The sequence below is a fragment of the Cryptotermes secundus genome, unplaced genomic scaffold, assembly GCF_002891405.2.
Source record: "Cryptotermes secundus unplaced genomic scaffold, Csec_1.0 scaffold873, whole genome shotgun sequence".
Taxonomy (NCBI): Eukaryota; Metazoa; Arthropoda; class Insecta; order Blattodea; family Kalotermitidae; genus Cryptotermes; species Cryptotermes secundus.
Genome location: NW_019739229.1, coordinates 1,960,769 through 1,978,978, shown reverse-complemented (window position 1 = coordinate 1,978,978; position 18,210 = coordinate 1,960,769). Strand labels below are relative to the sequence as shown.

General features: G+C 43.0%; 1 protein-coding gene and 1 long non-coding RNA gene across 2 annotated transcripts in view; one reads left to right on the top strand and one right to left on the bottom strand.

Annotated features, from left to right (window-relative positions):
* Nucleotides 1–7,285, bottom strand: part of LOC117282902 — a 41,116-nt gene extending 33,831 nt beyond the window's left edge. Inside the window, exon 1 of the long non-coding RNA XR_004513812.1 lies at nucleotides 7,156–7,285. This is a non-coding gene — a long non-coding RNA (uncharacterized LOC117282902). The remainder of the gene's footprint in view (nucleotides 1–7,155) is intronic.
* The window catches only part of LOC111871793 (hemicentin-1-like), a 475,354-nt gene that overhangs the window by 294,816 nt on the left and 162,328 nt on the right, over nucleotides 1–18,210 (top strand). Inside the window, exon 4 of the mRNA XM_023865137.2 lies at nucleotides 12,560–12,759. Coding sequence (XP_023720905.1) covers nucleotides 12,560–12,759 — 200 coding nt within the window. The remainder of the gene's footprint in view (nucleotides 1–12,559; nucleotides 12,760–18,210) is intronic.

Sequence of the window (18,210 nt, the reverse complement as noted above, 5' to 3'; positions counted from 1 at the left end):
TAGCAGTAGCGTCTGCACTTGTGTTCGGATTATACAAATTTGAGTCCCTGACAACTCACCAACTGTGTTTGGTGTTTTGTGGTTTGTGGTTTTATTCAACTTCTGTGTGGAAAAATTCCCGGATGTCGTCATGTAATTATCCATGGCCACCTCCTTTCAAATTAGTACATACTTTCCAATCATCATTTTCCTATCAGACTGGATAGGTATAACATTTTCTGTCGAAGAAGTTTAGTCACATAGCCCACTCATCCATCACTGTGCAACCAAAGCTTTGTATCTCTCCTTGTCTCGTCTCGATTAAACTGCGAGAAGGGACGTAGACAAGTTCACAGTATGCAGGTCACTCCTAAATGACGCCTCGAGGAATGCCACACTTGGACGATAAACATCAGCACACATCACTAATTCATACAACCCCGAGCGTGTAAGTGAAATTTAACAAGTGACCTCGAGTTATCTGATGCAGCGATGACCTCGGTTTAAGCCAATGACATTCCCTGTCACTGCTGTTTTGTACAGTAAAATTATCTGGTTTTCATTGCTGCAATTATTTCTTTATTCTATTGAAAATCAATGAATTATCTACTATTGGAGGGTTACCAGTTAGCACAGATTATGTAAACGTAGTAGCCACGCCTCGCTGTCTCACTGTACTTCACGCACCCATGCAGTCATTGGTCACTGCTCACATAGCAACCCAACGTAAAAGGTACAGGTAAAGTTGTCCCTGTAACAGGTCGTGAAGGCCCACAGGGTTCTGAGACGTCGAGGCTCCCATATTTTCTAGACAATCGACTTACAGATGGCGGTGAGGTTGGCAGCCTTACGCGCCCGCCGTCCTTTACCCCCAGGAATATTCCTGGTATTCATTTCTGTTAGAGGTTGAGTCGACCCCAGGGCCATAGTGCGGCTGGAAGGATTAGGTAAATTGAAAAACTTCACTTCATTGGGAATCGAACCCCTGACCTTCCGGCTTGTACCATAGTTTCTCAACCAACTACGCTAACGCGTGCCCCTCAGGACTTCTTCTTGAGAACGAAGAATCAATATGCTACTCTGTGCTTCTGTGGCAAGAGCTACAGTGCCATTTACTTTGTACTGGATCCACAAACTCGCCTCTTGAAGCACGAATTGAGTGCGTCATCGATTTTCGTTAGAGTCTGGAGCCTGGAAATGCGAAAACCGAATTTTATTTGGTAGTCTTTTGTAAATATGGAACATGCTAATGCAAAGTATACACGGCCCTCAGTTCGGACTTGATGAATGAACGCATCTAAAACAAAAAGTACAATCTTAAAAAAAAACAGAACGTACAGCAAACAATTGTGTATCCCATTGAGGCCTACAACTTTTATTTTAATTAAGCCACTTTTTTATTAGATATATCTTGACGAAATACAAGGAAAGGTAAATATGTGTTGAAGCAGTTCTATATTTTGATGGTTTATTACTTTTTCAGCAACAAAATTTCGGACAACGAACTGTAAATTCTATGCCGTTAATTGGGACTGTAGTTGTAAAATTGATCTGCAATGAACGGAAAACGCGACTAACGATATGTGCGACATCGACACGACGCATACGGAGTGTGTATCAGTGTTCAGTTTATTGCCCTTACTTAATGTAATACTTAATTATTTTAAGTTTCTAATCCAGTCTAGAAAATCGAGATTAACGGCCGTGGGAAACCGTTACGCTGACAACGCGATGCCCTCTATCCGCAAACGTTGACACTAACTTCGCCGACACGCGGCGGTTGCTCGGTCGGTATAGTTCGCTTGCGGACTACACGCCACGGAGTTCATCGTTTAGGATGCAAATCACACTGTCCTCGCGGTCTAAGGCGTGAACTGTCTTCGCTCGCTCGAAACCTGAGATCGTGCGTTCGAATCCCACTCGAAGCATAGACGTTTGTGTGCCTGTATTCCCTGTTTGCGATGTCCTGTGTGTAGGTAGCGGCCTTGCGAGGGGCTGATCACTAGCCCAAAGAGTCGTACCATCGGTATAAAAAAGGATTACGGACTAAAGAAGAGGCCAGTGCCAACAAAGGACTTTCGAGCCACTGATGAATGAATTGATCCTTTGGAATGCATCATGGGCGCAGTGTGCTTAATGGGTTAACATTTCGTTAGGGTTGTGTTATCCCTTTCCGCCGAGGGAGGTACGGAAGATAAGAGGGTCTTGACTGATGAACGTTATAACCTTAAACTGAGCTTGTAATACTCGTTTAAGGAAACAAATATACTGAATAATATTGTACGAATACCTCTGTCTCCTGGGATATAACCCTGTGTAGTGCAAAAGGATGCTTAAATATAATACTGTGTAGTTCGTTGAAAGTTAACGGATGCTTCGGAGGAACTTGTCGCTTCCATTCTGAGGGTTGAGAAATGAGTCAAACAAGAGACCAGCGTGAAGAAGGCAGCAAGCAGTATATAGTAAGTTCATTCAAATTAGTAAGTTTGTGTTACACGATAGTAACACCATATTTGTTTCCAATGATGTACTCTTTCGACTTCTATTCAGTGAATTTTCATTGCTACTGTGTATAAAATTTTCCAGCAACATCATTTTTAAGGTGATGAATTACTAGACCCACGCAGAATCCCCGGATGTAGAACCGCCCCTTGCCGGCTATCCACGGCTGTATTTAATATATTCGCAGCCCAATGTCCATATCTGGAGGCCGTCTCCACTACCCGCAACCTGAGGACGCGCCATGCTATGGTGAAAATGGACCAATGTACCATTGATATTTTCTTCATGAAAATTTTATCCAATACTCTTCTCTCAAGGTTAAGTCCATAGATGAACTTATTGGAGATTACCAGTGTGGGTTTCGACGTAACAGATCAACTACTGATCAATTTTTTACATTCGTCAGATACTGGAGAAGAAATGGAAGTACACGTATAATTAGACAGTACATAAGCTCTCCATAGACTTCAAGAAACCCCATGATTCAGTTAGGAGGAAAGTATTATACAGTATTCTGATAGAATTTGGGATACACATGAAACTGGTTAGGATTTTTGAATGCATTTGAATGAAACCCATAATAAAATCCTTACAGGTGAAATATTTGTCCTATACGTTTCTTATTCAAAATAGCCCAAAACAAGAATGTTATTTATTGCCATTGTTCCTCAACTTTTCCTTAAAAAATTCCTTTAGGACGGTACAGGAAAGCCAGGTGGGACTGAAATTAAACGGGACACATCAGCGTCTGGTCAGTGCTGATGATATTAATCTACTAGGGATAATACGAGAGTAAATATCATAGAAAAACATTGAAGCTCTAAACGACGCTAGTAAGAAGCTTGGTCTAGAAGTAAATACAGAGAAAACTATATGTTGCTGTCTCGTCAACAGAATGCAGGGCAAAATCATGACATAAATACATGAAACCGGTTAAATATTTGGGAAGAACAGTAATAAATCAAAATTTGATTCAGGAGGAAATTAAGAGAAGATTGAATTCGCGTAAAACTTGCTACCATTCGGTTCAGAACTTTCTGCCTTCTCGTCTGCTACCTAAAAACGTAAAAACTTGAATATAAAATACTATAATTTTGCTTACGGTGTGAAACTTTGTGTCTGATATTCATGAAAGGANAAACTTGCTACCATTCGGTTCAGAACTTTCTGCCTTCTCGTCTGCTGCCTAAAAACGTAAAAACTTGAATATAAAATACCATAATTTTTGCCTACGGTGTGAAACTTTGTGTCTGATATTCATGAAAGGGCAGAATATTTGGACCGAAGAGGGATGATATAGGAAGCTGAAGAAAACTGCGTAACGAGGAGTTTCACAACTTAGACTTTTCTGCAAATAGAATTAGAATTATTAAGTCAAGGATAATGAGATGGAAAGTGTTTGTAGCACGCATGGGGAGGAGCGGAATATATACAGAATTCTGGTGGAAAAGCCAGAAGGAAAGAGAAGACTAGCAAGTCCTAGACGTACGTGGGAGGATAATATTAAAATAGTTCTTAGAGAGATAGGAAGGGATCGCGTGGATTGGATTATTCTGACTGAGGATATGGTTCAGTGGATGGCTCTTATGGACACGGCAATAAACCTTCAGGTTCCATGAAATGCTGGTAAAGTATGTAGTCTATGCACAACTGGCGGCTTCTCAAGAAGGGCTCAGTTTCATGAGCGAGTTACGTGAAACCTTGTTGTGTAGGCAGCCTGACGGACGAAACGTCCTCTGTAGGTATGTCTGAATTTTCCCGCCAGAAGTCTGAATACCGGCAGTAAGTTGGAAAGATAACCTAACAAATTTCTGTGATGACGAAACTACGCAAGTCACTAAATGACCATGACCCAACCTCGTTCCCCTAGTAAAGAAAGTTTATAAGGGCCATTAATCTGCTCCCAGTAATAAAGCTTCAACGCTTTTGTTTGCCTCAAATGCTGTGTTTGAAATGGAACTACCGGCCATGTTTCAGGCGGTATTGTTTCCAACTTACACGCGGAAGGTTTCATGTTCGAATCTCGTAACGGACGCGATCAGAACTGATATACTTTCGTGGCTTTCCCCAGTCACTCTGGGAAAACACCGGCATATTGCCTTCAGTTAGGCCACGACCGCTTCCTTTCATATTGTTTCCGATTCAGTATCCTTGGACGCTGTATAATTTGCATTGCTGACAGTGTCCTTAAACAAGCTACAGTTCATTAAAGCACAGAAAAATGAAACGTTTTCTGTGAAGTTGTTCGGGTAACTTAAATAATAACCTAATGGAAAACTTGGCTACTTTGCGTAATGAAAGCCCATATTACAAGTCTTGGAACGCATAGATTTGTTGAGAAGCCATTCCCTCAGCCTGATCCTAGCGTGCATAACAACTCCAGCATGCTACGCTATCCAATTGAAACTTGCGTATATGACAAGATCAACTGCAACATAAACTGCAAGACAATGGTTACAAATGACCAGGTTATTAAACGACTTAAAGATTGGAACGCATTCGGCGGTTTGGGGAGTTTCATAACGTGCGGTGTTCATATACGTAAAACTGCTAGGACGATTGTGTCGAGGTGCATGATCGTAGGGTCAGCTGTACCACGCATAGGAGAGGTAAGAAATTCAATACATATATTTTAAGAGAGGAGCTTATCATGTATGTTATAATTTGGAAGCAGATCTCATTTCGTGTATAAATGCTGAAATAATAATTAACAGTTGATGAAAGTATGTTAAGTACTTAATATCTAACTAACTCCGTGGCTTTATTATGCAAGCGAACTATACCGACCGAGCGACCTCCGCTGGTCGGCGAGCGAAATATTAGGTTCTCTTTCTCACGTCTTTTTTTTTATATAAGATATTATGCTAGAAAATTGGAGAAAATATGGTCTCACACTTTTCATATAAACAGTTTCAGGTTTCCTCTAACAGAATCCACAGGGGGCTATTTGTACATTGTGAAATAAGCTATATTTCATGAACGCAAAAGGAGCACAAATATTTTCCACTTTCAGAAAAACAAATTATGGAATTAGAGAAGTGTTTAGAGCGGCAAGTGGTCTGCATGGAGACCATGAATAGAAGAGGTGGGTCGGTTGTTTATGCTAAGCGAATAGCCGTAATGCTCAGTCGGTATATTGCGTAGTGTAAGGGTTCGGCCTCACAGAGCGCTACGCTATATTCGCTACGTACGCTGTGTACACTCTGCGACGCAGGTAACATAGGTAACATAGCGTACGTAACGTACGGAAGTCTGTGTGGCCAGTCACATTGGCAATAAAGGGAGATATTTTTCTGTTCGTATAGCGAACATAGCGTTCGTAGCGTGCGTCGCGTACGTAGCGCTCTGTGTCGCCGAACCTTAAGATCTGGAAGACCGGAGATTCCGAGTTGGAATCGCAGCAATGGCTGAGATTTTGTTCTTCAACCACAGCCTCCTAACTTACAACTTTCCTCGGATAGTGGCCTTAGAAGGACGTTGACCACACTCTTGCACTTATTGTTGAAGGCCACGAAAAACTGGATATGTATATACATATATAGTATATACTATACACCTCTAAATAGAGGCCAAGGCTAGTACTTAGCTGTAGTGACAAACATTTGCCATTTTATGGGCTAAGAGAGGGGCAGTGATGTTGATATAAAAATTAATGATTTCAATAATTTAATGGAACTACAAAACTGAAATTACTGGGAAAATGCCAAAAGTAATCTCCACTAAAATTCTATGGGATAATGGCAATATTATTATCTATGCTTTCACGTCGATTGGAATATTGGACATTATCGAAAGAATAAATGAAATGGCTGGGGTTCATATGTCGCCATTCGTTCACTGTATACATATTGAGCTGTTGAAGGAGATTTCATCGCTACATATCACGAGAGGTCATCACATTTAACTACAGGTCCCCTGCATTTCTTCTGTCCGTCATTCGAGGTCTCCGTTGTTGAATCATGGGCTTTTGACCTCCAGGAAACGGTAAACCAAAGTTAAGTAGCATAGACAGAGCACTACCCTCCCCAGGATTTTCATAAAACAAGATGATGATAATAATAATAATAATAATAATAATAATAATAATAATAATAATAATAACAACAACAATAATAATAGTAGTGGCTCGATGAAAATAAACGTGTAATATACAAACAACAATTTTAATAATTACAAAAATGAATAAACAATAACAATACAACAGAGGCGTGATACAAAGAGAGTAGGCCCTGATATATCTGGAAACTTTCCACTAACTTTTTTTTATTGCTAGTGGGGTGGGACTAAGACCCTTGTACTGCGACCACTTCTGGCCTATTGTACCAGCCCCAGATGATAGGTGAGGGTGATTGTGGTACAATTGGTGGAATGAAGATTGGCAGGGGAAACCGAAGTACTCGGAGAAAACCTGCCCTAGTGCCACTTTGTCCACCACAAATCCCACTTGACCAGACCCGGGATCGAACCCGGGCCGCCACGATGGGAAGCTAGCGACTATTCGCTTGAGCTATGGCGCAGCACTTCCACTAGCCTTGGAACGGTTTCAGTAAACACTGCGACAGACTGCAGAAGGAAAGATCAAGAAAAGCAAACAATGGAAGTAACACAACTACAGATAAACAGTATGGCGGGTAGGCCCGTGACCTAAGGTTAGATGATCATAGTAAAACAAACCTGGCGGAATATGCAGAGGTGAATAAGGCCGAATCTAAATACCGGACACACAAGCCAAATCCGATTTTTAAGAAGGAAACACTTCCAAATCACCGACCACTTAGCGGCCCCCAGGGACCTTAGACCGCGAACAAGGCAACAACCACCCCAAGAACTGAATTCCGAATGTCAACCAAGGACTTGCGCAGGCAACGAATGGGGTGGGGATGTGTAGGAGAATAGCTAGGTTGGAGAGGGGGGTATGAGAGGCCACGAGTTGTTGCAAAGTAGGTAGTACAGTGACTCTAGCACATGTGCTTTTGCTGAACCTTCAAATGACTAACTACGTAACGTTGGCCGCGCCATAGCTAAAGCGGTTAGTCGCGGCGGCCCGGGTTCGATCCCGGCTCTGGTCAAGTGGGATTTGTCGTGGACAAAGTGGAGCTGGGGCAGATTTTCTCCGAGTACTTCGCGTTTCCCCTGCCAATCTTCATTCCACCAATTGCTCCCTCACCTATCACCTGGGGCTGGTACAATAGGCCAGAAGTGGCCGCAGTACAAGGGACTTAGTCCCACCCCACTGGCAATAAAAAGAACTATGCAACGTTCTGACAGTAGCGTACATAGGTTCAACACAGCTATTGCCAGACCCCATCAGATGCTATGGCCCTGAGGCAGAATTACTAGCCGACCATCTTCAAAACCTAAATCCCTAAGATCTATCAATTGTGGCGCGCCGCCAGGAATCCGGAATGTTTGAGATCAGGGTTGATTTACTAGGCAACGACCAGCATTCCCGCTGAATCGGAACTCATCCATTGCTATACAGCGGCTAGTAATCTAACAGTTGAGTTCCACCGTTATACACGAATTGTTCGAGACGGTTGCATGAAAACGGCTAGGAAAATTCCTAGCAACGAGAGAATACGCAACCTAACTAGTGAAGTTACGGCTTCAACGAAACAAAACACTAGCTACCGGCGGAGAGAACACGTGAAACGGGATCTTTGAACAAGGTGCCTTAGAATACGTCCGACAGTACGGTATAAAGGAAGACCAGGTCGGAATTGAGACCAGATTACAGCGAGTGTTGAAGAGATTGGCCAGTAAACATATTCGCCAAATCTGAGACCCGCGTTATATAGGCAACACGCGACACTATTATATGCCTCACTAATTTCTCTCTCTCTTTACGTCTTCCGAAATATTCCTGCATTACAATTTTGTATATGTTTATTATCTCCCATCCCAGCCATGTGTCCATCCACCTTCATATTATCGTGGCTACAGTAAACAGTTTAAACTGTGTAACGTCCTTACTGCTCACTTTCTTTGCTCTTCATAAATGTAAACATTTTCTTAAGCACTTACGTTCCAAATGTTCATGTTTCTCCCTTGAAGTAAGAGACCTCGTGCACTCACGCGATGGAGCGGAATTTGTTCAGGGCTGGCCAAAAGGAGCTGCATTCTCTGTCCATGGCCACTGTAACCTTCTCTTTATCTTCAGAACTATTGGCTTTTTGGCCTTTGTCCACTCTCTGGTGTTATAGAAACGCAGAGAACACGACGTTTCGGGAACTGCAACTGTTTCTGTCCTCAAGTGACGGGGGAGACACACAATTCTCTTCTACTTAGAACATTTTCAAATAATGCAGCAAATAAAGGATCGCTAAATAAACCGGAAATCTTAATTTGTAGTTGAAGCGCCTCATTATAATCCTTTTATATTAACATAATTTATATTTTCGGAAAGCTACAACTGTCGGAGCCTCTCGCCTTTCGGCCTTTTATCAGTTTAATAAATCGATATATTTTACGAATGCTACAAGCTGGGGAGTTGCGGGGTTTGAGTCCCAGTGAGGTTATTGGATTTTTCAATTGACCTAATCCTTCCACCCGCACCATGACCTTGTTGTCGACACAGCATGCAAAAGAAATGAGTATCAAAAATCTTCCTCGGGTGCGAAGGTTGGCCGGCGTGTAAAGCTGACAACCTCACCGCCATCTGTGAAGAGATTTTCTAGATAAATGTGAGAACTTCGACGTCTCACAACCCTATGGGCCTCCACGGCCTCTAACAACAATAGCTTTACTTTTTTGAAAGTCTGTTACGGATTATAAAAGGAATTTTTCTCAATTGCTGCCTCTATGCACTTAGATAAACCAAGCAATAGAATCTGCAACAAAGAACTGCGCACGCCTCGTGCTAGTTAACACATGTGCTTGTTTTAAGTATCCTCGATTGAGATTGGTTTCATTTAATCAACAGCTGACGTTTATTCCGAAGTGAATGGGTTACAATAAATCGTCAGCACTGTTGCGTGTGGTGCTGTTGCCGATTAGCACACGTTTACATCCAGCAATCAGTCAGGACATAATGTGCTCCACGTCCATACGGCTTGGTTTCGGGACGATATCATCTCTCGTGACCTTTGCAAGCAAAAGTAACAGCCGGCTACTGACGAGAGGAAAAGTGCTTGAAGCGAAAGGGGTAAATGCAACAAGGGGATTAGTACTTGTAGAAATATAATCATTTACGTCAGCCACAAACGAAAAGTGGAATTGTTGGTCTCTAGCGCACTGCTCGCGTTTCAACCTGCTTTGTTGCATCTACAGGCGAACACAGGGCTCAAGAAAGATTACGAAACTGAAGAAGAGGCCTAGGCCCAACAAAGGGCTCTAGAGCTATTGATGAATGAATGAAATACGTATCAAGAGTATAGTATTCTGCAATATAAAACCATTTAGTTCAGAGACAACCAGACGTTTCGGAAGAATGTCGTATCCATCTTCTGTTTCGAAAAATTGGCGAAACAGAAAACCAACCGAAGCAGTCGGCAAGCTTAGCTTCTGCCGCTTTCTTTTGCATTGTTTGCTCTTTGATCATGAAGATGGAGGATATATATTGTTCCGAAACGTCAGATTGTCTCCGAACTACAGGGTTTTAGAACCAAGAAGCGCGCACTCTTCACGGTCACGTCCGTGAGAACCACAAACCGAGCACATGTTTGAGTACCAATGTGTCCGCTATCTTTCTCATTAAACATTCGACCAGTTTACTGATTCTGAAACAAATGAATATTACGAGAGGCCACTGAAATCTGTACTCACAAATTTCTAGCCTGAAATTAAGCAGAAAATGGCGAGCATGCCAACTACTCGGGTGGGATATAATATTAGCACAAGGCGTGGGAAAAAGTTGTCAGAAACATGGAAACTCCTTTGTAACATTCTTGCGGAATGCAAATTACTAGCAACATGGCGGCCTTCCGAAATATATATTAGCTTTCGGTTTGAATCTGATAGCTCCTGAACGTGTTACAAGCTGTTCTGTATGGAAACAGACGACAGAAATACGTACGACATTTTGCATAATATTAAATTGCAGTATCCTTGCGCTGCGTGGTTCTGACTTTGTGTTCACTTTTTTGCCTCCTGTATGTAGCGTCGTTTAATATCCTCTTACAGTTTCATCTTTATTGTCACTACATGTTAATGGGCAGGGAATATAGCACGAATGGGGAGAGGAAGAATGCATATAGGACATTGGTGGGAAAGCCGGAAGGAAAGAGACCACTGGGAAGACCAAGACGTAGGTGGGTGAACAATATTAAAATGGATCTTAGAGAGATATGATGGGATGGTATAGATTGGATTGATCCGGCTTAGGATAGGGAGTAGTGGAGGGCTCTTGTGAACACAGTAATGAACTTTCGCGTTCCATAAAATGCCGGGAACTTCTTGAGTAGCTGCACAATTGGCAGATTTTCAAGAAGAGCTCAGCTCCATGAGTGAGTGAGTGTCACTACATGTTTCTGTCTAACCGGCCATCATCAGGTGGACAGGTTGTTCTGATGAAGGGCTCTGTTGCTAACTGTAATGCTGTTCTGCTTTTCTTATGTGGTTGTCTCGGCTTTTTGTTTATGTGGGCAACCAGCTGATTTATCTAGGTGTCCTTGAACAATTTCTATGCATGTGTTTCAAATGATTCAAGGACTCCCAACTAAATCAGCTGGTTGACCCACACAACCTAAACTAATCCGAGGCAACTACATAAGAAAATCAGCACAACATTGCAATGAGCAGCCGAGTCCTTCATCACAACAACCTTTACGCAAGATGGCCTGTTAGGTCGAAATAAGTAAATGTATCCCTGCAGCAGGCCGTGGAGAGCCATAGGGCTGTGAGACGTTGAGGGTCCCACATTATCTAGACAATCGGCTCAAAGATGGCGGTAAGGTTGTCAGCCTTACGCACCGGCCGCGCTTTACTCCCCAGGAAAATTATTTAATTAATTCCTGGTACTCATTTCTGTTAGAGGCTGCTTAAGCCCCAGAGCCTAGTGCGGCTGGAGGGATCAGGTCAGTTGAAAAAAATCTAATTACCTCATCGGGACTTGAACCCGCGACCTTCCGTCTTGTAGCATAGTGCCTCAACCAACTACGCTACTGCGTAGCAACTATAAACAGAAAAATGTGAGAGATATTATTCGACGTTGCACACAGACGGCAAGGGAAAGCGGGACGCACAGTGAAATATTCTGCATTTTATTTTTATAATTCAATTGTTTCGGCACGTGGAGGCGGCACGAATCCATGATGATATGCTCTTATTTCAACGTTTAGCGTAGTCGGATTCAGTGCCACTGATTACATCGCGTCTACGAGAGAGTACACGGCTTATGGACCGTTACTTCCGACGCCGACGCCCGCCCCCACATAGTCACATTTCCCCTTTTGGCACGGACGCAATCTTTATTCTACAAGATGTGTGGCAAAATAATTTTCAATTATCGCACTGACGAGGGTTTCGATAATAATACTCCTAATTACATTGTCACTATACCTGGAATACTGATGTAGTAGTGGCAATCTAGACCGTTTCCTTGATGTGCTGGGTTCGAATCTCAACCGGGACACAGGGAATCGTGACTGAGGATGCGTTTAATTATACTGTGACATATTTCTTCAAAGCAATTGCATAGATTGCGTAGCATTAAAAGCACGCTGATTGTGGTTGGTAAATTAAAAGAGATCTATACAGACCTGGTCCTGGCATATTAAAAGAAAGACCCGTCAAAGCGGTTGTCAGGAGTGACTGAAGAAAACCACCAAATATATCAGAGAAAAGTCGGTCTTAGGATCCAGGATGATAAATTTTGTGGCCAGAATTAAACTTTGTCGACGATATTTAATTTGAAATAGAGTAAAAATTTCCTCTAAATTTGTCATGCAAATCCGTAGGAGGGAACATGTGGATGGGCGAACAGACAGATACGGTCTTCAAGTTTTGTTTTTGAAGCATTTTGTATAAATGATCCATAAGAAATTCCACAGTATCGATTGGTATCAAGAGTGAAGAGAGGGAGAGACAGTAAAAATGCCTGGTTGCTTATCGTAAATAAACCGTTGTTTTTGCTTTCCAGATTCACACGAATTGGTTGGAGGAGGCAGCACAGAGCGGTATCCTGGATCGAAAAATTCTGGTCACCTGGACTACGGGAAACCGAGAGGGAGTGGCAACAACGATCCCGTGTTCGATAACAATCTTGTTACAAACGTGACCGCGCAGTTGGGAGCGTCAGCCTTCCTGCACTGTCGCGTGAGAAACCTCGGAGAGCGGCCGGTAAGTGCCACAGGCAGTTGCACTTCCTCTCCCCTTGCATTTTGTCACGTGAGTGAGTCTAGACGGGGTTCTTGTTGGTAACCGCATTTATTGGACACTTACAGAACGTAACTACAAATAACTACGGCAGCCTCACAGAATTACACACTCCAAAAATCACTGTATCTACAGTATACATAAGATCTTCTCGGGCTTCACTGTCCGTTGCTTGGTAGCTGCTTCCAATGGCAGACATTTCCTTTCTGCTGGTTTTCCGAACTGTCCTCCACCAACTTCTCACAACTGCAATTCTCAACTGATTCAACTGTGGACGTTTCTCTGCTCCCGTGCCCACATCCTCGCAGGCCGCCGGCCACCTCACACCAACTTCCTACTTTCTAACTGCTGTCTCAAGACTGCCTCATAATGGCACCTGGTCCTCGTTATATAGNGGACGTTTCTCTGCTCCCGTGCCCACATCCTCGCAGGCCGCCGGCCGCCGGCCACCTCACACCAACTTCCTACTTTCTAACTGCCGTCTCAAGACTGCCTCATAATGGCACCTGGTCCTCGTTATATATTCCCGGCAAGGACCGCATAGAAAAGTCTCTTCCATTATTGCATCTTCTCTCGTTGCCTAGGAAACCTATCCAGAGAGCTGTTCCCTAGCAACGGCTGTTGGACTGTCGCCTGTTAGCACAGCTATTATTTGGCAATGGATCTACATGTCACAATATGTATTTTTACACATTTCTTCACAGTCAACTTTCTAGGTCACGTGTCCCACAGTGCTGAAGTGAGATATATGGGGGCAATCACGGAGAGACAAAGATATAACGGTATTTTATGAGTTAATGATGTGTTCAAAGCTTACAAAGAATGAAGGAAACAAAGGAAAATATCCGTCGGTATATACAGCTCCACAGCCGCGTTTCAAACAGGACAGCTGCCGACACAGACAGCCGAGCAGACATGATCGTGCTCGGAGCTGAACCTAGCCCCCTGAAGTGCATTTATAAATGGATGTGTGTAATCGTGGAGCTATTAGATCAACCATGGAAAGCTGCCGACCTAATCCTAGTGCATTGTTCAGCAGTCCTGTACATTGAACTGCCTCTGATGTCTATTTATTTTGCAGATATAAATCTGATGTTTACAGAGCACAGGGGTGTGACGTCACACTGGCAGTAGTATAATAGCTCATCAACGCCGTTCAGTCTGGTTGATAAATCATTTTCCTCTAAAGATAAGAAGTAAAATTAACAAGAACCAAATTGGTTCTAGATTTTAACAAAGTTTTTTAAACCATACTTGTAAATAGACTAGTTGTAATGATTTATAAATGTTTTAATAAATTCAGGCACATCGGTGTAATTGTTAAAGGCAATATTTTATATTCATGACGTTGTAATGGTGGTGTCTGTATGTGTTGGTAGTGAACAGGGACACTGTACAAGTAACAGTGGTTTCCTCATGTATTGATATGTCCTGAAGATGGTTGCTCCGACCGAAACATGTAAAGGATGAAGCATTAAAAATCAATCACACTGGACGAAGCTGATGATCTTTTATGTACATATTTTTTTTTCTTGTCACCAGAGCCCCAATGGGCATAGGCCTACCTCCATGAACTTCTCCCTTCACTTCGGTTTTTCCTAGATCTTACATATTCGGTTGGAATTCTTGGGCGGGTGATCAGCTCGCCGCAAGGCCTCTACCTGTACACAAAGAAAGAAAAACGCACACAAACATCTATGCCCTAAGTGGGGTTCGAACTCACGATCCCGGTTTCCGAGCGAGCGAAGACAGTGCATGCCTTAGACCGCTCGGCTACCGTGACCGGCTGATCTTTTATATTAATGATATAAATTTGTCCTTGATTTCCTTAACAAAAGTGAAGTTTTCCTTGCTTTCACTTAACTAAACACTATGCCATGGAACATACTGGGAAGTGGAGGTCCTATAGCTCCACCATTCTTGACCTCGGCATTAAATGAAAGTGAGTCATCAGCTTCAAATCCGGGCGACTTTACCCTCCAAGGTAAAATCCCCCGTTACCCATTCCCTTATTGAAATTTATATATTACACGTAAATGGATTTATCGTTGTGGGTCTCATTGTGTCCTCCCTTTCGACATTTGAAGCAGTCGAACTGTTTTCACGGTATTACTATTGAATGTTTTGACAATGGAGGCCAATTCGAATCCACATTACTTTCAGTTAGAAATAAGGCGCAAAGTAATGAGGTGGGGAGAGAATATAGCTGCTTAGTTTGGGGCCTGAAATAATATGTGGCCTTAGAGATCTGAAAAACACATAACGTAAGTTTAGCCAAAACAGGTGTTCATACAATATCAAATAACAACATGGCGGCTGCGCGATTCTTTGCGTTAGCTTTCCGTTTGGTTGCCATAATAAATACAGCTGTGTAACCAGCGTGTGGCATTGGTTACAGCGGCTCCACGTAAACATCTGGTGAGAGAAATTCTTACAAGTCAACAATAAAATTCATGGCGCGATTCGAAACTTTGAAGTTATTTCCGACAAATGTAAAGTCTTCAAGTGACCGTAAATTCTATAGACTCTAGCTGTCATGGCCGTGGGACTGAATTCAGTTTCCATATGTTGGTTTTCACTTCCTCTTCCGTAGTCTCGCGACAAATATATTAAAACTCACCACCGCTTGGAGCTGCCACGCGAAGTCGCTATTCCCGTGAACTTTGCTCAGCCGCGCCACAAAAACAACACTCCCTCCCTCTGCTTATCTGCATTATCACTGGTGACGCAGAAATTAAATATGATTTATATTATGCCAACGCGAATTTCTATGTAGAATACATGAACACACCAGGTTGGCCTGGCTGTGACTCTCTGGATATATGTTCGGGAAAAGCTTGGTTCGAATCCCGGAACTGACATCGGATATTCTGACTTGTTAGCAGTTTTTCTCAGTCCTTCCAGGCAAATACCTGTACTTCGAATAGGCTACAATCGCCTCTTATTAAATCCTTTCCAATTCACAAATTGCCCTACCATCTGATACTGTGTTGATAGTAACAGAGCCGTAAAATGAACCTCAGACGGGCACACGTCCCTCGACAAAAATTTAAAATCTCACCCTAAAGAAGTCTGTGGTATATATCACAATTTAGGAAAAGAAAAAGATGCTTACTATGTACTCTATACATCTTCGTATCGATGGCGCACTTTTAAATAAACCTCGTAATATTGCTGAGGCATTTTCGAAACTTTTTCTATCGGTCTACAATTATTTTTTGCTGTAGAAACTTTTCGTCGATTAATCAATGTACTGAAATGTTATCCCCCGTCTCCTGTTTCAAACTCCGTTGCTCAAAATGCTATATAAAGCCTGCGGCCATCGAAATCAATCGGCCTCGACGTCATACCGACCTCAGGTATAGAGTCGCTCTGGAATTCTTGTACCTGTTGTACCTCTTGTACAACCGCTACTACTACTACCACTACCACTACCACTACCACTACCACTACCACTACCACTACTACTACTACTACTACTACTACTACTACTACTACCACCACCACCACCACCACTACTACCACCACTACTACTACTGGCCGTGGAGGCACATAGGGTTCGGAGACGTCGGGTTGTGAGATATCATGGCTCCCACATTATCTAGACAATCGGCTCACAGATAGCGGTGAGGCTGTCATCCTTACGCGCTGCCCGCTCATTACCCCCAGGAAGATTCCTGGTACTCATTTCTGTTAGAGGCTGAGTCGACCCCAGGGCCATAGTGCGACCGGAAGGATTAGGTCAATTGAAAAAATCCAATGGCCTCATCGGGATTCGATTCCGCGACCTTCCGGCTTGTGGCGTAGTGCCTCAACGGCTAGAATGACTACTAGTAGTATTAGTATTAGCAGTAATGGTAGTAGTAGCAGTTCCATTTTTAGCTACATCTGTCCTTTTGCTTACTGTGAAACCTACCCCGTGCATGCGCCCTTCCAGGTTTAAGTACGCAACCTTCTGTGTACGTGTTCCACTCTGAATCCGATATATGCCGCCGTCACTCTGCCCCCCAGCTGCAGTAGGGGCACTCACAGGGGTCTCCTGCTTCCCGCAGGCCTCACCACGAAAGGTTCAGCACCTCCAGTCTCACACCATCATCTGACATGACGTACGGTGTCAGATCCAGCTGACTACACAAAAGGCTTTCTCCATTTTCTGAACTTGAAAATCGTCATTGTAGATAGAATATAATTTAAAATGTTCTGCAAGGCGACAAAAACACGAGCGCGCTTCTCCGGAAGTACGCTTAATGTCGATTGTAAACATTTCCGTTCCCTGCAGACATTATCTTTCTCATTCATGAGTCTGACTGTATTTGGTGTTTGGAAGGCCAGTGATCGAGACGTCTTGTTCAGTCTCTCAACAATTAGATTTCTTGGCTGCTCAGTATTAGAAGTTAAGCGTTGCCATGGGAGCACACTAACAATACAGTATACTGAGGCGTATAGACCCGTCTCTAAGCGGCGACTCAGTAAACAACAGAAATTGATATGCAATAAGCGAATAAAGAAACATCCGTTTCTATGCAACGGTCGAGGTATCTTTGGACTATAACAATGGAGACGGTGTTTTCTATGTGGTTCGTGCCGAAATATTTAAAGCATAGTCAGTCGAGTTCTGAAATTCAAATTGTCAGCAGTTCAGTTGAGTGCGGTGAAGTAGTTGGTTGGTAGGTGAGAGAGATTTTGGTTTTTATTACTTTTAAGAATACAATATATTGTCACGTGTTGGGTGTGTCACGCGAGAAATAACTTTACATGGGCCTCGGATTTAGCGAATCTTTATTGGACACTCAATCTTGCACACCTTACAATTGTTATCGCTTCAACTGTATCCCGCGGCGGCTATCTTCCAACTGTCCCTGACCGTGGCTGGATCCCAACAGCCTTCGGCGACTGCTATCCCAATACTGACTCGGCGAATGCATTACCTTGTTATATATCCGCAGCCGTTGCTACGCAGTGAACCTTCTGTTGTCTATCACCGGGGAAATGCGGCTTCGTTGATTCTGCAATTCCTACGCAACGGCCCACTGTTATTGCGTTACCATTGAAGTATCTACTCCAAACACGTTACATTATTATAACTGTGTTTTAACAATGTTTTCATGGAAAACAATTTAATCCAATTATCCGAACTTTATTTGTCGCTAATTAATTCGGATAATTGGCGTTATACTGTACAATCCTGCAGGGAGGAACCGAACACTTTGAGCCCAACAAACCCGCCACTTCATGCAGTGGAATGACGAGTGTATCTGGACACTCAGACCTGTCAGTAAGGTCTTCAGGGGGTCAATGTGACCTATGGGACTGGCTGGTCCTACCGACCAGAAATCTGGATTCCTGCCCCACATTGGAACACAAATATTACACCCTTGGGAAGGATCAGTTACGTTGACGCAAGTCTGGTGAGTT